A 21241-nucleotide genomic window follows, 5' to 3' on the forward strand; every position below is an offset into this window, starting at 1 on the left:
CCTGACACTGCCAATCAGAAAAATCTGTTTGTTTTGGTAAAAGAAACAAGAAATTGGTCATGGATTGCAGAGTCCAGGACCACAGGGTCAGTTGACCCATAAACCTGTTCCTGGAAGCCAGCACTATGTGGGGGGTCAGAACCAATCAGAAGACCATGAAATGCTCTATTTTGGGTCCACTCTGTTATTTTCTCAGGCAGGTAATATGCTAAAACCCAAGAACAATGGGGCAACCTTGGCAGGCACCATTTCAACATCTGCCACAGCTGTTGGCCCCTGGAAAATACTACAACCTTCTTCCTTCCTCTGAGGGAAAGCTTGGCAACACCCAGCTATGTTCCTAGTACCACTGACAGAACTGGCTCCTCAGCGTATTCTGGTTTTAATAGTTTCAAGCAGAAGATAATCTGGATTCCTAACCCAAAGATGTAAGAAAATTAGACAGCAGACTCAACTTTGGTACCTCTTAGATGGTCTAGACTCCAAATCCTGGACTGCACTATTCACCACAGATACAGTCTCTGAACTGAAGTCTTGGGATATGTCAGAATGGAGAAAACAAGTATGGGATATGGATTGGATGGCAAGTAGGAAATGTGGCTCTGTCAGGATAGCAGCACCACCTCAGCTCCTCAAGGTCTGCAGCATGCCCAAAAAGCCTACAAGGCTACTCCAGTCTGACCTCAGCCATTTTAGGGTGTCCCCAGCCACTTATAACAACAATTCCTAGCTGTCTATAAAATGCTTGCCAATGGGCTTCCCTGGTGGCGCAGTGGTTGAGAATCTGCCTGCCAATGCAGGGGACACAGGTTCGAGCCCTGGTCTGGGAAGATCCCACATGCCGCGGAGCAACTAGGCCTGTGAGCCACAATTACTGAGCCTGCGCGTCTGGAGCCTGTGCTCCGCAACAAGAGAGGCCGCGATAGTGAGAGGCCCGCGCACCGCGATGAAGAGTGGCCCCCGCTTGCCGCAACTGGAGAAAGCCCTCCTCACACAGAAATGAAGACCCAACACAGCCATAAATAAATAAATAAATAAATAAATAAAATTAAAAAAAGAAAATGTAAATTCCCACTCTTTAAAAAAAAATGCTTGCCAAAAGTTTCCAAATGTATTAACTTGTTTAATCCCCTTAACTCTCTTAGAAAGACAATACTCTGAACTCTGACCCACCAAAAAGTTGTAAATATCTACTCACTACGTTTTCTTTTTAATTGGGATGTGTACGCTTTATCGGAAAAGTTGAAAAGATCTGGCAGCAGCATGGATGCAACTAGAGATTATCATACTAAGTGAAGTTAAGTCAGAAAGAGAAAGACAAATACCATTATGATATCACTTGTATGTGGAGTCTAATATGACACAAATTAACCTACCTAAGAAGCAGAAACAGACTCACAGAACAGACTTGTGGTTTCGGGGTGTGGGGGGAGGGGAGAGATGGAGTGGGAGTTTGGAGTTAGTAGATGCAAACTATTACATATAGAATGGATGAACAAGGTCCTACTGTATAGTACAGGGAACTATATTCAGTATCCTGGGATAAACCATAATGGAAAAGAATATAAAAAAGAATGTATACATGTATAACTGAGTCACTTTGCTGTACAGCAGAAATTAACACAACATTGTAAATCAACCATACTTCGATTAAAAAAAAAAAATCTGTGCAAGCCACCAACTTTCTAAAGCAGCCAAATCACTTACAGTACAGGACATAAAATGGGAACATGCCACCTAGTTGCATTAGCCCTGCTATCTAGCTAACAACAACCACCTCTATACTACTTGATCGTTCTTGGCTAATACTGCCAACACTTTTTAACTGAGGAGAATTTGCTCCTTTAAAGAAACATGTAGGGAATCCTTAGATAACTTCTGCCCATGTTTAGGAAAGTAAAAAGGAATTTTTCTCCAGATATTCTCCTATTGATACATTTCTCACGAAAGGAAAAATTTATTTGTTTGTTTATTATTTATTTAATTTGCAAAAGCCTTAAAAACTATTTCATTTGTGGTCTTAGATATGTTACTAGCTAAAACCATTCCAGGGTTATACACTGCAAAAGCCCTTTATAGTCAACAGAGGAACACGCCTCGGAGGCTTTCCCTTTAGGTCTATATATACCCCCTTGAAAAACCTGAAGTGTTGAGACTTGCCTCCTCCCCTGACATGTTTTTCTACATAATATAAGGCACTTCCTGTGTACCTTCTCCTCTAATTGTAAGAACAGAAGCAATGCAGAACAGGGCAATAAACCAGGCATCAGGGGCCTGAATTCTGATGGAAACTCTGATGGAGTTTTGACTCCGCTTCTTAGGATCAGTGTGACCTCAGCTAAATCACTTAAAATATCTCTGGGCTTCAACTTCATTCATAAAAAGGGGACAATATCTAACATGCCTCCCCAACAGGGTTGTGTAAAAGTTCAATAAGGTAACTAGACTTACCATGGTGATCATTTTGAAATGTACAGAAATATCAAATCACAATGTTGTAGAACAGGAACTAATATAGTATTGTAGGTCAATTCTATTTCAAAAACAAACAACTCACAGAAAAAGAGATCAGGTTTGTGATTACCAGAGGCAGGGGGTGGGGCAAGGAGGAATTGGATGAAAGCAGCCAAAAAGTACAAACTTCCAGTTATAAGATAAATAAGTACTAGGAATGTAATGTACAACATTATAAATATAATTAACACAGCTGTATGTTATATACGAAAGTTAAGAGAGTAAATCCTAAGAGTTTTACATCACAAAGAAAAAAAAATTTTTTTTCTATTTCTTTAATTTTGAAACTATATGAGATGATAGATGTTCACTAAACTTACTGTGGTAATCATTTCATAATGTATGTAAGTCAAAGCATATGTACACCTTAAACTTACACAGTGCTGTATGTCAATTACATCTCAATGAAACTAGAAGAAAAAATGAAGTTCCCCATCCAAAAAATAAATAAATAAAAAAGTGAAAAAAGTTCAATACAGTAATAAATGTGAAAGTGGCTTTGAAAATTCTAAACACATGAATATTATGTAACATAATTATGATTAGGAAAACAGGGGCAGAGTGTGTGACACAAAAGATTCTGGCAACAAGAGAAGACTAAAAGATCTGCATTACAGACAGCTAAGGCCCTAAAACCAACAATGATTTTCTGTAAGAAAAGGGTTTTGCTGCAAGTATTAAAAACTTCACTTGTGCCACCAACTTCCTATCTTATGGAATACGTAAGTCAGAGAAAGAAAGTAGTTAAAGCAAAACAAAACAAAACCAAAAAATAGCCAAAAATAACTTATTTATAACTCAAGCAATGAAGGAAGTTTATAATTGTATGAACGCTGATTCCCCACTAAAATGGGACACTCTACTAGGAACTCTAGGAAGGATCAGCAATAAAGTAAACCAGAGCAAACTACACCCGTGGGCCAAACCTGGCTTGCAGCCTGTTTTTTAAAAGAAAATTTTATTTATCATTCATTCATTTAAGTATTATCTGAGTCTGCATTTGAGCTACAATGGCAAAATTGAGTAGTTGCACAGTTGCTACAGCCTGTAAAGCCTAAAATATTTATTATATAGTCTTTTGCAGAAAAAGTCTGTCCACCTCTGCAATAAATCAAACACACTTACCTGTTACATTGTTTAAAACCTCCTTTAGATGACTGAAACTATGCAGCAGAGGATCCCGTTCTTCATCCTGTAACACATAAATTAAAAAAAAAAAAAAATTCATTATCAGGCCAAGAGGAAAGAGGAAATAAAGGACAGATCAAGGGCTCTTTCTCTGAAGCCAACCAGAAAATTCAGTTTTCCTTCTGAAGAGAAGAAAGTCAGCTATACTTCATTTTTCCAGTTCCCTAATCTCTTATCTCATAGAAGTACTCTGGGCTTACCTAAAACAGTACATCCTGAAATACTAAGCTTAATCTACACCATGACCATAGCACTCAAGCTACCATAGATTGCTAGGTCCTTTATATGTGCTATGGTCTGAATGTTTGTGTCCCCTCGAAACTTCTAAGTTGGGACTTCCCTGGCGACTTCCCAGTGGTTAAGACTCTGTGCTTCCACTTCAGGGGGCGCGGGTTTGATCCCTGGTTGGGGAACTAAGATCCCACATGCCACGTGGCGCAGCCACAAAAAAAAAAAAAAGAACTTTTATGTTGAAATCCTAAGGTGGGTGATTAGGTCATGAGGGCAGATTCCTCATGAATGGAATTAATGCCCTTTATACAAGAGGCCCAAGAGTGCTCCCTTGCCCTTCTACCATGTGAGGATACGATGAGAAGTCTGAGACCCAGAAGAAGTCCCTCACCCGAGCATGCTGACATCCTGATCTTGAACTTCCAGCCCCCAGAAATAAATATCTGTTGTTTAAAGAAAAAAAAAAAAAATCTGTTCTTTATAAGCTACCCAGTCTTTGGTATTTGGTTAGAGCAACCCAAACAGACTGAGACATACAGAGTAAGATGTATGTATTATTCTATCTTTTCTCTTTCTTCATAGTCATCATAATCTCACATATTCATTTCTAAGACATTCCTGACTCCACTCGTACTTCTTTTTTTTTTTTTAAATATTTTATTTATTTATTTATTTATTTATTTATGGCTGTGTTGGGTCTTCGTTTCTGTGTGAGGGCTTTCTCCAGTTGCGGCAAGTGGGGGCCATTCTTCATCGCGGTGCGCGGGCCTCTCACTATCGCGGCCTCTCTTGTTGCGGAGCACAGGCTCCAGACGCGCAGGCTCAGTAGTTGTGGCTCACGGGCTTAGTTGCTCCGCGGCATGTGGGATCTTCCCAGACCAGGGCTCGAACCCGTGTCCCCTGCATTGGCAGGCAGATTCTCAACCACTGCGCCACGAGGGAAGCCCCTCCACTCGTACTTCTAATACAATCCACTTTTATAAATGAACATAAGAAATTTCTAAACACACATATACATTTTCACCAAGTTGGAAATGTCTAAACTTGATTTTACAATTGTACCAAAAACTGTCTTACACGACTGTACAAAAAATAGCCTTGAACATACAAATGCAATAAAGAAAGTCAGCTTTACAACAGGTAATCTTACTCATCTGATTGGCAAGATACGGTCTGCTCTATATAAGAAAACTTGCTGAATTCCCAAGGAGTACCATTACCAAGCCATACTCCATGTATCAATAACTAAACTAACTGAAATGAATTTGATAGCTAATTATAGTTCTTGGGAATTAGAAGATAAGGAATCTTTCTGACATTTTTAGGCATATTAAAGAGATCCCAAGTGTTAGCTTAAGTTGTTTACGAAAACAGCTAGAAGAAAAATGGTATCATCTTTTGGCTTCCAGAGAAAAAAACGCAGCTTATAAATTTGACTCTAGTTGAAATAAAACAAAAGGGTCCTCTGAAAAACGCTGAATTCCTACTATTATCATCATTACCAGGAAATTGATTACTGTTTTAACCACGCACCAGATCCCCTACAGCAACTCAGTGACCAGGTTCTCTGCCCACTGCCCACTTACCAGTGGAGTATGGGTGCTCCATCGTGCATTTCGTTTGATGGCCCCAACCACAATGCTAATTTCCCCTTGAATGATGTAAATATTTTTATCCACCATCCTGGCAAACCTACTGAAACAGTGAAGAGAAAAGTTAGTTAATATTTGGTTACCCAAGACCATACCCATGCTTAAATCAGTACCTGATAAGGTTAGAAGTATGATTTAACTTTTCAGTACCAAGATTTCCCACCTGTAATACTAAGATGGGATGAAGCCCTTCTTATGTTATGAATCCAACTACCTGGCTCTTCTAGAGGTCTCACTACCTGGCTCTTCTAGGTCTCCGCAAGTTCAAGATACAACTCAAAAAGCATCACACCAGAAACTTTTCAAAGGCACCTCAACAATCTCTAACAAGCATGTCAAATTCTTCAAAGTCAACTGTCCCCCAAATCTCTCCTACGAATCATATATATATGCAGATACATCCGTGTTGCTAGTTTGTTAAAAAAGTATTTCAGATCTTCCTTTTGTTCTTCCTTTTTTATCAACTCAATAAATAATGAAGGTTTAAGTTAAAAGAAAAGAATGAAGGCTGTTAGAAAAATAGCCCTGGTTTGGAACCACAGTTACAATGTCAATTTATAGACTGCATCCATTCTGCCAAGTCAGCTCCAGAAAATTGGACAGTGGCAGTGATGCAACCTTTGAAAAGTTCTGAAAAGTCAAGTTCACTTGCTTATAGCAGGAAATCTCTAATAAGCAGACTGAAAGGTAGACTCTTCTTGGCATAGAGAAAACCCTAGGAGCATGTAAAATCAACCTAATCACTTCCCATTGTTTAGAAATCCTCCTCAGGAAAGACAAAATTTTAAAAAACGAAAGGAATAGAAAGCAGGGTAGGGGAGACGTACAGTTAGACAAACATTTAGATCAGGCTCAAGGAAAATTAAAACAGTAAGGCTAACAGAGTAAGGAAAGGAATTCCAAAAATATTTACTTAATAAGCACCTACTATGCATAAGGCATCTTTCAGAGTGCTAAGGATACAAAGCAAATAAGACATGGAAAGAGCTTTAGGCATACTGTGGAATGAAAAAAAAAATTGTAATGCATGACTGTATGTTGCCAACTATGTAAAAACCAACCAACCAACCCACCTTACATAAAATACTAGATTTTTGTTTTCAAAAATATACAGTATTTAACATACAGTAAGATATAAAGAGAATATAACAACCAGTATCCAGATTAAGAACAGTACAACTGAAGTCTCTGTGTGTCCTCCCTAATTACATCCTTCTCTCTTTCATCTATAGGGCCCACTATTCTTTTTTTTCATAAATTATTTACTTATTTATTTATTATTTTTGGCTGCGTTGGGTCTTTGTCGCTGCACACGGGCTTTTCTCTAGTTGCGGTGAGTGGGGGCTACTCTTCGTTGTGGTGTGCGGGCGTCTCATTGGGTGGCTTCTCTTGTTGCAGAGCACGGACTCTAGGCACAAGGGCTTCAGTAGTTGTGGCACTCGGGCTCAGTAGTTGTGGCTCGCAGGCTCTAGAGCACAGGCTCAATAGTTGTGGCGCACGGGCTTAGTTGCTCTGCAGCATGTGGGATCTTCCTGGACCAGGGCTTGAACCTGTGTCCCCTGCATTGGCAGGCGGATTCTTAACCACTGCGCCACCAGAGAAGCCCTGGTCCCACGACTCTTAATCTGATGTTTACTAAACTTTTATGTTGCTTTACACTTTTACTTCATTGATATGTATCTCTAGACAATATGTATCATTCTGCATATTTTTATATTTTGTATAATTAATATCATAATATCATTTTGTATGTATTCTTCTGCAATTTGCCCTTTTCCCTTGAAACATTATGTTTGTGAGTCATCTATGCTGTTAAGTATACTTAATGTATTTTGTACAGGCATATAGAGAGATACATAAACACAGAATAAAAGGTCTGGGCAGATGTACCCCAAACTCAACAACCATAGTTATCTCTAGAGAAGGTACTATGAAATCAGGGTGTAATCAGAGGATACTTAGCCTTATCCATGTTTTAATTTTTTACAAGGAGAACATATTACTGTACCATCAATATAATTAAAAATTAATAATTATGAAAGAAATGAGATACAATCTCTGCCCTTGAGGTATTTATAGAGTTCGGCAGGATCTAAAAGAAAACTGAGCCAGAGATATGGAGGGAAAAAAAGCACCCTGCAAGTAGCTCTATTTGCATATTTTTTACACAAGAAAGTGAGAAGAATGAAAACCACTATGATAAAGGAAAAAAGAACCGGTACAAATTTTGTCCAGGCCCATAACACCTCTCCCAATCCACAAGGGAACCCAACAAAAGACAACACTTATTTTAAAGACAATTTAAAGAAACAACTAGGTTACTCTCAGAAGACTAAATGCTCTAGACACACAACAATGTTCTCTTCAATGAATAGATAAGATTCAATGATGAGAACATACCACGATGAAGAGGAGGAGAACCAAGAAGTAGAAGAAAGATAAACAAATTCAAAAATAAAGTATCAGAAAAGATAAAATCTCTAGCATCTCTCCTTCCTTAAATTATTTAGGCAAGATGAATATGCTCTAGATCTCTGGATTTTTTTTTTAAATACATGTTACATTTTATTTTATTTATTTATTTTTATATATTTATTTTGGCTGCATCGGGTCTTAGTTGCAGCACACAGGATCTTCGTTGCAGCATGCATGATCTTTTGTTATGGCGTGCAGTCTTCTCTCTAGTTGTGGCACGCAGGCTCTAGAGCACGTGGGCTCTGTAGTTTGCGGCACGCAGGCTCTCTAGTTGAGGCGCGCAGGCTCAGTAGTTAAGGCACACAGGCTTAGCTGCCCGGCGGCGTGTGGGATCCTAGTTCCCCAACCGGGGATCAAACCCATGTCCCCTGCATTGGAAGGCAGATTGTTAATCACTGCACCACCAGGGAAGTTCCTGGAAGGTTTTTTTAAGAAACTCCTAACAACACGGGGAGGGAGAAGGGTAAGCTGGGACAAAGTGAGAGAGTGGCATGGACTTATATATACTACCAAATGTAAAATAGGTAGCTAGTGGGAAGCAGCCACATAGCACAGGGAGATCAGTTCGGTGCTTTGTAACCACCTAGAGAGGTGGGATAGGGAGGGTGGGAGGGAGACACAAGAGGGAGGAGATATGGGGATATATGTATATGTATAGCTGATTCACTTTGTTATAAAGCAGAAACTAACACACCATTGTAAAGCAATTATACTCCAATAAAGATGCTAAGGGACTTCCCTGGTGGAGCAGAGGTTGGGAGTCCGCCTACTATTGCAGGGGACACATTGCAGGGCGGGTTCGAGCCCTGGTCTGGGAAGATCCCACATGCCACGGAGCAACTAAGCCTGTGCGCCGCAACTACTGAGCCACGTGCCACAACTACTGAAGCCCGCACGCCTAGAGCCTGTGTTCCGCAGCAAGAGAAGCCACTGCAATGAGAAGCCCGCACACCACAACGAAGAGTAGCCCCCACTCGCTGCAACTAGAGAAAGCCCGTGCAGCAACGAAGACCCAACACAGCCAAAAATTAATTAATTAATTAATTAATTAATTAAAAAAAAAAAAAGAAACTCCTAACAGAGGTTGCCTCCAGAGAAAGGAACTGGGGAACAGTGGTGAGAGGAAGACTTACTTTTCTCTGCCTATTCTTTTGTACTTTTTGAATTTTGTGTCACATACATATATTACATATTTTTAAATTTTAATGAACGGATTTTTTTTAATGAGTAGGCGCTACAGAAAATTAGTTGTATTATTCCATGTATAAATGATTAAGAGCAGCAATCAAAGTTAACTAACAAACATTTATTTCAGTCAACCAGCTATTACTTAGCACATGCTAAGCAAAATGCTAGACAGAGTCATACAGAATTGTCCCTACCCACCCACAAGAAATTTATAATCTAGTAGATTAAACACATACATCTACACACAAACCCATACATATCTCTAATACATAAGTGATACACAGTGTCACAGTAGTGAAGCAAAGAAAATTATTTCTGGCAGAGGGCCCTGGAAAGGCAAGTGAAAGACAGGGTTCAAACAGTCAAAAACACAAGGAGAGGGCTTCCCTGGTGGCGCAGTGGTTGAGAATCTGCCTGCCAATGCAGGGAACACAGGTTCGAGCCCTGGTCTGGGAAGATCTCACATGCCGCGGAGCAACTGGGCCCGTGAGCCACAACTACTGAGCCTGCGCATCTGGACCCTGTGCTCCGCAACAAGAGGCCGCGACAGTGAGAGGCCCACGCACCGCAATGAAGAGTGGCCCCCACTCGCTGCGACTAGAGAAGGCCCTCGCACAGAAACGAAGACCCAACACAGCCAAAAATAAATAAATTAATAAATTAATTTAAAAAAACAAACAAACAAAAGGAGAGAATGGCAAGAGTAAAAGCTTATTGGTAGGAAAATGCACTATGTATTTAGGGGGTCATGACTATTCCAGACTTGTTGGAACATTATTCCTAGGAGAATAATAGCATGTAAAGCTAGAAAAGCAAGTTGCCTGGGAAGCATATCATGGACGGCTTTCAATATATATAGTACATATACAGACTACCTATCATTGTAAAAAATATTTTGGGGGGCCTGGAGGGGGCCACTATAAAATAAGAATATTTAATTTCTCTTTTTCTTTTTTTTGGCCACGCTGCGCGGCATGTGGGATCTTAGTTTCCCAACCAGGAATCGAACCCGCGCACCCTGCAGTGGAAGTGCAGAGTCTTAACCACTGGACCACCAGGGAAGTCTGTTTAATTTCTCTTTTAAAGAACTAAGAGAATGAGAGAAAACACCTATACTGAGAACAACAAGCAACAAGTAAATAACAACACCACCACACTACAAATAGCAAACAAAAGTGTCAACAGGACTTAACTGAGATCTAATAGGATCTACATGCTATTTGGAAGGCTTTCTGGAGGAAATAAATTTTGAACTGGGATACCAACTGAAATAATCAACCTAACAATCAAAATTCATTAGGCATCAAAAACTAACAATTTTCTAAGATAGCAAAGATCTAAGCACAAAATCATTGTCTTAAGTTTCTTAGTAAAAAAGAAACATCTCGGGAATAAAGAGGAATTATTTTCAAGGACTATGCAGAGTTGCCTAATCTCCCTCCAAGCCTCTGAGCATGTCTCCTCACCCAAGAATCTCCCAAGGGAATTTGTCCTTGATGTTCAAACGGGAAGCTCTGATGAACCACTTGCTGTCTGGTAGCCAATGGCCTAGAACCCCTTGTCATAAGGTCACAAAGGCCGGCAGAGACCTCACGAATATGGTAGCAAAGAACTTAAGGTTTACCTTTTATCAGAAATAATATGAGAAGGAATGACCAAATACACACCAACGAATATCCCCCAGCCTTCAAATAAGCTAGTGGCTTATCTGCTCAGAGACTGTGAGCAACATATATTCTTTGAAAGCACGATCTGTTTAAAGCTGGGCCTATAGGATTACAATGGTGCTTTGTGGCATCCCGCAACTGGCAACTCCCTCTAGATCTAAACAAAAGCAGGCGAAACAAACAATAAATTGGATCCTTCATGGAATACCAAAAATTCTCTTTAGAATGAGTTAAAGACTTAAATGTAAAAAAGCAAAACCTGAAAACTTTTAGAATATAAGAGGGAGTTCCCTGGTGGTCTAGTGGTTAGGATTTAGCACTTTCACTGCCGTGGCTCGGGTTTAATCCCTGGTTGGGGAACTGAGATCCCGCAAGCCACATGGCGTGGCCAAAAAAATATATGAGAATATTTTTATAATCTCAGCATAGGGGAGATGTACCTAAATAGGAAACAAAAAGCAGAACCCATAAAAAAAACTGGTAAATTAAACCATGTTAAAATTAAAGACATTTATTCAAAAGACACCATAAAAAAGAGGAAAAGATAAATCACAAACTGGGAGAAAATATATGTAACATATATAATAAAGAAGCAAAGAAGAATGGATAAAGAAAATGTGGTACATATATACAACGGAATATTACTCAGCCATAAAAAGGAACGAAATTGGGTCATTTGTAGAGACATGGATGGACCTAGAGACTGTCATAGAGCGAAGTCAGAAAGAGAAAAACAAGTATTGTATATTAACACATACATGTGGAATCTGAAAAAAATGGTATAGACGATCTTATTTACAAAGCAGAAATAGAGACACAGACATAGAGAAAAAAACGTATGGATACCAAGGGGGAAAGGGGCTGGGGGGCGTGGGGGGATGAGCTGGGAGATTGGGATTGACATATATACACTGTTGATACTATGTATCAAATAGATAACTTCTGAGAACCTACTGTATAGCACAGAGAACTCTACTCAATGCTCTGTGGTGACCTAAATGGGAAGGAAATCCAAAAAAGAGGGGATATATGTATACATATAGTTAATTCACTTTGCTGCACAGTAGAAACTAACACAATATTGTAAAGCAACTATAATCCAATAAAAATTTTTTAAAAAAGAGCAATATCCATAATATAACTGCTACAAAACTATAAGGATAGACATATAAATCCTCCCCAAAACTGGCAACAGACATGAACAGGCATTTCACAGAATAAGGAAAATACAAACAGTAAATATATATATGAAAACATTATTAGCTTAATAGTCAATAAAATTACAAAATAAGATAATGAGAAACCATTTTACACCTCCAAAATAGCACAAAATTTTAATTTGACAATACCAGAAGTTGGTAAAAATACAGACCAAGTGGCTGTTGAGTCTGTAAATTGATACAGCTCATTTGGGTAACAATTTGGCATTATCTTGCAAAGTTGAAGAACTTCATATTCTATACCTCAGCAATTCCACTGCTAAGATTATACCCCAGGGAAATGCACAAAAAATTTACAACAATTGGCTAAGGGGAGGGGAGACGTGACTAATAGGGAAGGGCATACCCGCTGCCCCAGTTTTGGTAATGTTCTGTTTTTAAGCTGGGTTGGGGACACTGATGTCCCTTATATGCTGTATAAACCCTAACCCTTACTCATTCCATCCAAAAGTCAATGAGAGAATCAGAATACCACAGTGGTATTCCTGACTGTTATTACCTATATGATCTTAGCCAAGTTTCTTAGCCTCTCTGATTCCCAGTTTACAGTTCTGCATTGCATAATGGAGATAGTACCTCCTCACCCATTTGTTGTAAGGCCTGGCATGCTATTAGGAATATTAAAACCCAAAAAAAGGTTGGCTGTTATTATGATAATGCCTGCTCTGTTAAATCTTCCCTAGCTAACCCACTCTCCCGGAGAGTATTAGTACTCCTTTTTTGTCACCCTATGGCACAGTACATACCTCTATTTAAACATATCTTATACTCATTTATAATTATTTATTTAGTCTGTCTCTCCCATGAGTCTATGAGCATCTCAGAAAGAGACCATAATTTATCACCTTTTTATCCCCAATGCCTAACATATAGTAAGAAAAATGATAAATACTGAATGAACAAATGAATAACTGAAAGAATATTAAGACTGACTCTTCAGTATTGGTGCAGCTCACATCCACCTCTTGTGAGAACAATTACTTCATAGAAGACAAGGACTCTAAGCCAGGCAGGCAAACCTTCTTTCTGTATCCCATGTTTATTTCTGTACTAGAAGTTACAAATCTTCCATATTAGCCACTCTATGGACAAAAAGAACCCACATTTATCCACCAGTCAAATCATAATGCTTCTATTTTCACATGTATCTTCCTGAAGTCTCCTCATATGCTATTTGCATGTTCACATTTCTTCTGTGAAATGTACAATTCTTTATGTAATTGTCCATTCTTCACATATGTATATATGTGTCTTATTTTCTTTGGTTCTAAATAGATTATTAGTAGACCATTAAGTTACTTTTTTTTCTTCATTGCTTAAAAGTTGTTCTTATTCAATTAGAAATCAGATTCTCCAAAGGCAAAGACTCAGGTTTTTCTTCTTTTTCATGGCGCTTTGATGTCTAATACAGAGCTATGTAAACCACGAAAACCCTGATGGGCTTTCTGAGAGGGCAGAAGGTACCAGGGAGCTGAACAACCATCAACTGGCCCCTCTGAGGTTTATTTTCACTCGATCTCTCAAACATCCCAGAGAAGCACCAAAGACGCAGAGTTTTTAAGGTTTCCAGAGCTAGCCAAGGAACGCGCCATAGTTCTGTGTTTTGTTGAGAGTGACCCAAAATTACTGAACTAGTAAACAACTTGCTGGACTCAAGAAATTTACTCAAAGGGTGGAGGTAAGAGAAAATCAAACCAAGAAAAAAGCTGGTGCCCTGACAGGATACGAATGGAAAATCCTCCCAACCGGATAATCAGATGACCAGTGTACCTCAGCTCTGCCATTCCCCCTCCTCCCTCTATGGAGATTCTGAGGTTATCCCAAGAATTATATGCAAGGTGAGCTACTGAGATAAGCTCAAAGTTGTCCAAAGATGCCCTTTCTGCCAGCTTGGAGATGAAAAATGAAACAAGATTTCTTTCCCCCACTCATCTTTTAACCACTCAGGGCACCCAACATGACAACTAATGGTGAAAGTTGGCAGAGTAGGACAAAGATTAAAAAGTGAGCCTGGTGGGCTTCCCTGGTGGCGCAGTGGTTAAGAATCCACCTGCCAATGCAGGGGACACGGGTTCGAGCCCTGGTCCGGAAGATCCCACATGCCGCGGAGCAACTAAGCCCGCGTGCCACAACTACTTAGCCTATGCTCTAGAGCCCATGAGCCACAACTACTGAGCCCACGCACTGCAACTATTGAAGCCCGCACGCCTAGAGCCCACGCTCCGCAACAAGAGGCCACCGCAATGAGAAGCCCGCGCACTGCAAAGAAGAGCAGCCCCCGCTCACTGCAACTAGAGAAAGCCCACAGGCAGCAACGAAGACCCAACGCAGCCATAAATAAATAAATAAATAAATAAATCTATTTAAAAAAAATAAGTGAGCCTGGGGACTTCCCTCATGGCCCAGTGGTTAAGAGTCCGCCTTCCAATGCAGGGAACATGGGTTCGATTTCTGGTCGGGAAACTAAGATCCCACATGCCGCGGGGCAACTAAGCCCGTGTGCTCTAGAGCCTGCGTGCCACAACTGGAGAGCCCGTGAGCCACAATTAGAGAGCCCGTGCACTGCAACTACTGAGCCTGCACACTCTGCAGCCTACACGCCAAAACTAGAGAGAAGCCTGCACACAACAAAGAGCCCGCATGCCACAACGAAAGATCCTGCGTGCTGCAACTAAGACCCAACACAGCCAAATAAATAAATAAATATTTTTTTTAAAAAAGAACCCCCTATATCGTTCTTTTTTTTTTTTTTAATTTATTTATTTATTTTTGGCTGTGTTGGGTCTTCGTTTCTGTGCGAGGGCTTTCTCTAGTTGTGGCAAGCGGGGGCCACTCTTCATCGCGATGTGCAGGCCTCTCACTATCACGGCCTCTCTTGTTGCGGAGCACAGGCTCCAGACGCACAGGCTCAGTAGTTGTGGCTCACGGGCCTAGTTGCTCTGCGGCATGTGGGATCTTCCCAGACCAGGGCTCGAACCCGTGTCCCCTGCATTAGCAGACAGATTCTCAACCACTGAGCCACCAGGGAAGCCCCCCTATATCGTTCTTTAAAAAAAAAAGTGAGTCTGGAGGACTTCCCTGGTGGCGCAGTGGTTAAGAATCCGCCTGCGGGCTTCCCTGGTGGTGCAGTGGTTAAGAATCCGCCTGCCATTGCAGGGGACACAAGTTCTAGCCCTGGTCCAGGAAGATCCCACATGCCATGGAGCAACTAAGCCCGTGCACCACAACTACTGAGCCTGCGCTCTAGAGTCCGCAAGCCACAACTACTGAGTCTGCATGCCACAACTACTGAAGCCCGTGCGCCTAGAGCCCATGCTCCACAACGAGAAGCCACCGCAATGAGAAGCCCGCACGCTGCAACGCAGAGTAGCCCCCCGCTCGCCGCAACTAGAGAAAGCCTGCATGCAGCAACAAAGACCCAACGCAGCCAAAAATAAATAAATAAATAAATAAAAAGAAAAAAAAAAGTGAGTCTGTATGATTATACGTAGAGAATTGCAGTGATTAAGTCTCATAAGGCCTGCCCATTTTGTATATCAGGGGTCATCCTCCACTGTCATCAGGCAGAATCTAGTCCACAGACATACATTTTTCCTCCTGTAAAAGGTTTTTAAATAATTTAACTAGTTGCCAACAGTTTAAAACACAATGATCTGAATTCCCAGTTTCTCTTGAATAACAGGAAGAATGGTCATACTGTGCCCACATTCCAGTACACTACAGTCACTGCTAATACATTCCCTCCTGGCTCACTTCCTTCATTTACATTACCTGCCTGATACTCAGGCATTTGAGGTTGTAATCCCTGCTTTATTTACATGATGGCAACAAATCATTACTTCCATGATCATATCCACTGCAATTGGGGCTCCAAATCACCACAGTGCCCTATTACATTTTCATTTAATTAAACAACTGCTGTGGAACATACTGAAATACAGAAAAAGAGGAACAATAAAAGCTAAACACCTGCCAATTACATTTACAAAGCTCTTCCAGCCAGAGATAAAATGAACCTCCCTTTCTCCCTTCAACTCAACTCCACAATTACCCCAACAGCAGAATCACTCTAATTAGTCACCTTGAACCACTGGGACAGACTGTGATCAATCAATAGAAGTGGTGTAAAAAGACTAGGCTGATCCTTCCAGTGAGTACTGTATAAATACAACGGGTCTCCTCGAAAGCAGGAGCTGTGCCTTTTTCCTCTCCAGCTGCTCACACTAGCCAGTCTAAGTACCCTATCAATGAAGTTATTATCTAAAAGTAGCAGTCATTCTGCCTTCTGGAACACGGGGAAGTGAACTAGTAGTGTAACTCTGAGAACTTCGAGTTCAACTGGGATTGGTGCCCAGCTACTCATGAGGAGATGTGCCTACAACCTGAGTTCCGACTGTGCCAATGAGCATCAATGTCAAGGTTAGAACATACTGTCTACTGCCACCTTTAAAAAGAAGCTGGAAAAAAAAAAAAAAAGAAGCTCAAATACAAGTCTTGAAGGAAAAACAAATTTTCTGATCTGGGATGGGGGCTGGGAGTAAAGAACTATTCCTATCCAGAAAATGACTTTTTAAAGTAAGAAAAGGTAAAATCTTGTTGCCTGACTTAACCTCCAGGCCCAACTGAAAAGATGCTGAACTGGTCGCACTATCTACCCAAAGACTAGACTGCCTATTATGCAAAGCATTATCAACTCAACAGGGCTCAACAGGGCATACCAACCCAGATGGGCATACCAACCCAGATGAGAAAGGCAGACCCATCAAACCTGGATACTTCCTGAGGTGACTATGTCATTTCATTAGCCAGTTTAAATTACTTTTTTGGAAATTCTACAATATAGATCAGCAAGTTAAAATGCAAACAGTTTCCTATACCATTTCCACCTCACTTATTTTATTTATTTACTTACTTACTTATTTATTTATGGCTGTGTTGGGTCTTCGATGCTGCACATGGGCTCTCTCTAGTTGCGGCGAGCAGAGGCTACTCTTCGTTGCAGTGCGCAGGCCTCTCGTTGTGTGGCCTCTCTTGTTACAGAGCACAGGCTCTAGGCACGCGGGCTTCATTAGTTGCAGCACTCAGGCTGAGTAGTTGCGGCACGCAGGCCCTAGACTGTGCAGGCTTCAGTAGTTGCGGCGCGTGGGCTCAGCAACTGTGGCTTGCGTGCTCTACAGCGCAGGCTCAGCAATTGTGGCCCACGGGCTTAGCCGCTCCACAGCATGTGGGATCTTCCTGGACTAGGGATCAAACCTGTGTCCCCTGCACTGGCAGGCGGATTCTCAACCACTGCACCACCAGGGAAGTGCCACCCCACTTATTTTAAATCAATAAGTATCAATACAGCAACCTAAATGTCCATAAACATATGAATGGATAAAGAAGATGTGGTATGTATATACAATGGAATATTACTCAGCCATAAAAAGGAACGAAATTGGGTCATTTGCAGAGACGTGGATGGACCTAGAGACTATCATACAGTGTGAAGTAAGTCAGAAAGAGAAAAACAAATATCGTATATTAATACATATATGTGGAATCTAGAAAAATGGTACAGATGAACCTATTTGCAAGGCAGGAATAGAGACACAGATGTAGAGAACGAATGTGTGGACACGGGGTGGGGGAAGGGGGGTGGGGTGAATTGGGAGATTGGGATTGACATATATGCACTACCATGTGTAAAAGAGATAGCTAGTGGGAACCTGCTGTACAGCACAGGGAGCTCAGCTGGGTGCTCTGTCTTGACCTAGATGGGTGGGATGGGGGGAGTGGGAGGGAGGCCCAAGAGGGAGGGGATATATGTATACATAATGTATACATATAGCTGATTCACTTCCTTGTACAGCAGAAACTAACACAACATTGTAGAGCAACTATACCCTAATTAAAAAAATAAACAATGCTATCTCCCCTACCAACGTGCGCGCGCGCGCGCACACACACACACACACACACAATTTCAGGAGAGCAGAGTTTATCACTCTAGAACCTAGATAGTTTTCCCTTCTAACACAATGAGGTTTTGATCCTCCTTATTACTACCTCACCATGCAAAAGTCCTGACTGCCAGGGCTAGAATCAGGCCACAAGTCAGAATCACATACTAAAACTAATCTTAGGGGGGGCTTCCCTGGTGGTGCAGTGGTTAAGAGTCTGCCTGCCAATGCAGGGGACACGGGTTCAAGCTCTGGTCCAGGAAGATCCCACATGCTGCGGAGCAACTAAGCCCGTGTGCCACAACTACTGAGGCTGCGCTCTAGAGCCTGCGAGCCACAACTACTGAGCCCACGTGCCGCAACTACTGAAGCCTGTGAGCTTAGAGCCTGTGCTCCACAGCAAGAGAAGCCACCGCAATGAGAAGCCCGCGCACTGCAACAAAGAGTAGCCCCCGCTCGCCACAACTAGAGAAAAGCCCACGTGCAGCAACAAAGACCCAGTGCAGCCAAAAATAAAATAAATAGGCACAGATAACACTTATTGAGTGTCTACTACATGCTGAAAGGCATTTAGGTTGACATGCTCTAGCTAGACTGGTGCACATACACATTGCTACTGCTTTTAAGAAACGCATAAACTGAGCAGAGCAATCCCCAAATGGACCTTTCCATTTGCGTCCTCCACAGGGCTCAGAGGACTGCCTTGTGTACCTAATTTAAAGGCATACAAATTTCTATGTCGTGTATTAAAAGACACTGTACCTACACTCTTCCTCATTTTTAAAGGCATTCTTTACCCTTGAGGGACTTTTATAGCTTTACAATACAGCAGTTTATCAAAGATCATCACAGTGCCATAAACTATACTCTTTGGGGTTATGTTCCATCATTCACTCTGCTGCCCTGACCCTACCACTTTTTATTTGACTGAACACCTCTCATGACTCTTCTTACCCACTAAAAATAATAGGCCAAAGTACCAACTTCACAGGTATTCAAATCCCTCTCTGCTCTCGTCCAAATATGTCATAATAGAGTGGCTTCCTTGTGACTGAACTTCATCTCCTTAGGCCAAGTGAAGACCTAGGGAGGAAATGCCAACCAAAAACATACACCAGAAGAGAATATTACACAGTATAAAAGATTGTGTAAAAGAAAAAACAGGCTCAGAAGATAAGTCCAGTGTTTACATACAGTCCCAGACTGGCAGGTGAGCAGCCCCATAAAAGGAAAGCCTTCTCTTAGCCCAGGTCCCCAGGAGGCTGGCCTCAGTCCTTCCACACCCTTTCTCACTACCTGGTCTAGGTTGCATTAGTTCATCATCATTAATGAAGCAGTTCAGGTGAATTAATGAGGCAGTCACACAGAAGTGGGAGCTGCACAAAATCTGGAGAAACTCTCATATCTAAGGTCTAAAAATCAACCCTGAAAAGTAGATGCAATACTCTTCAGATTTGCTTTCAGCTTCTGAGGACTGGAGTCTTTAGGATGCAAAAAGCTCCAGAAGAGAGGAACTGACAGCTAGGTTAAGCCTGGGAACACAGGGAGGATTCCGGTACCCGCAAGGGTTGAAAAGCCAGAGTTGAAGTCGTCCCTCCGGCGGCAGGAGCCTGACCTTTGCCCCCTGCACCTCTCCCAGTTCCCTCCCACAGCAATCTCTCCCTCGTCTCGTTCCTGCCCCTGCGTCCTTAACCCACCCCGGCTCATTCAGTTTAAGGGCCCTCCTCCTCTTATTCCCTCTCGCGATGTCAGGGCGGCCTTCACGACACTGGAACTCTAAGAAGAGACTTCGCTGACCTGTCAGAGGATCCAAAATGGCGGGGCCTAGTCCCAGGACCGGCAGCCGCTGTTCATGTCCAGCCCGGGCCCCGAAGGCGTCTCCGAGTGGCTCTCCCGGCTCTGATGGCAGATGGGAGCAGGGAAGAAGCCCGTTTCTGGGAGTTGAGGCCGAAGTCAAAGCCCGCAGAGTCGGTCAGGAAGACTCGGCCGGAACGGGCGGTGGAGCCGGCTACCTTCCCTGTCAGCTCACTGACGTGGTAACTAGCCTCAGTCTAGCCCGCTGCCTGGTCACTGCGCGAGCCCTGCCGCGCACAGCCAATCATAGGTTTGCATCGTGAAAAGTGGCATTCCAGCAATCCAATCGAAGGAAGGAAATTGGCTTCGGGAGGCGGGTAGTGCCTAAAGAGGCGAGATTACAAGAGAAAGAAAAGGGTAGGCAGGAGATAACCAACGGATATGAGGACTCTCTGAGTGACAGTACTGAGAAACCAATAAAAAAGGAGAAAGTGCGCTGGGCAGTTGGAGAGGTGGAGTTAGGTAGAGTTCGGTTGCAGTGCACAGCTTGGCGGTCGCTGCTGGGCATTATGGGGAAGAAAGCTACGACTTGCTGGAAAGGGGGCGGAGTTCTTTTTGAGAGCCTGAGTGGACGACCCTACTACCCCTACGCGCAAGCCCGCCGCCACTCCCTATTAAAGTCACCTGGGCCAATACCGTGACCCTTGAGGGATCATTTCCTTTCTAGGCAGTTCTGAGCTCCTTCCAGGATGGAGGGAGCAATCTATTCCAACCTCCCTTCCCCCACCGTCGCGTCTGCTTGCCCTGTTTGGCTTCTCATAAATGAGTTTGTCCCATCCCAACTTTGTTTCTGTGTCTTGTGCCCCATTCCTATCATCCTGAAATAGAGACAATGGGAGTTGACAGAAAGCTTGGATATCTAACCAGGTCCTTTCATTTTACAGAGCAGGAAATTGAATCCCAGAATGGAAAGATGGCCCCCACGTTTGTATAGCTAGTTAATGACAGAGCAGAGAAACAAACCTAGGTGTCCCCACCCCAAGTCCAGCTCTCTTTTTCACTGTCCATCGATACCTCTTATGCTTTAGTTTATCAGACTGTGACTCCCAGCTCTGACCCTCATCCTAAGCTTTGGACACTCTTTACCTATCTAGAAAAAAGCTAATCACACAGGTTAGTCCACATCACCAGTAACAGGAAACTGAAGCCTTTCCTGAAGCCTTAGAAATGCTGAGAGGCCTGAGGGCAAGATGCCCACCACAGTCTTCACTCTCCTGCCCCCAGCTGCCTCTCCCCTGGCAAGAGATGATAGAGGTTGCTAGGATATTTAGACTTACCTAGAAGTGAGAGTGTGTAGAAAGAGGACAGAA

At 42.2% G+C, this 21241-nt stretch overlaps 1 protein-coding gene across 11 annotated transcripts in view; it reads right to left on the reverse strand.

Moving 5' to 3' along the window:
• GBF1 (golgi brefeldin A resistant guanine nucleotide exchange factor 1) overlaps positions 1 to 20146 on the reverse strand; it is a 121630-nt gene extending 101484 nt beyond the window's left edge. For 6 of the 11 annotated variants that reach the window (XM_059900982.1, XM_059900979.1, XM_059900984.1 and 3 more), the window contains exons 1-3: positions 19875 to 20146; positions 5520 to 5628; positions 3640 to 3706 (exon numbers count right to left, since the gene is read on the reverse strand). In XM_059900982.1, coding sequence (XP_059756965.1) covers positions 3640 to 3706; positions 5520 to 5615 — 163 coding nt within the window. In that variant the 5' untranslated portion in view covers positions 5616 to 5628; positions 19875 to 20146. The remainder of the gene's footprint in view (positions 1 to 3639; positions 3707 to 5519; positions 5629 to 19874) is intronic. The other 5 variants (XM_059900987.1, XM_059900985.1, XM_059900986.1 and 2 more) reach the window with 2 other exon arrangements.
• Positions 20147 to 21241: the final 1095 nt, after the last annotated feature.

Source organism: Balaenoptera ricei, chromosome 16, assembly GCF_028023285.1.
Source record: "Balaenoptera ricei isolate mBalRic1 chromosome 16, mBalRic1.hap2, whole genome shotgun sequence".
Classification (NCBI taxonomy): domain Eukaryota; kingdom Metazoa; phylum Chordata; class Mammalia; order Artiodactyla; family Balaenopteridae; genus Balaenoptera; species Balaenoptera ricei.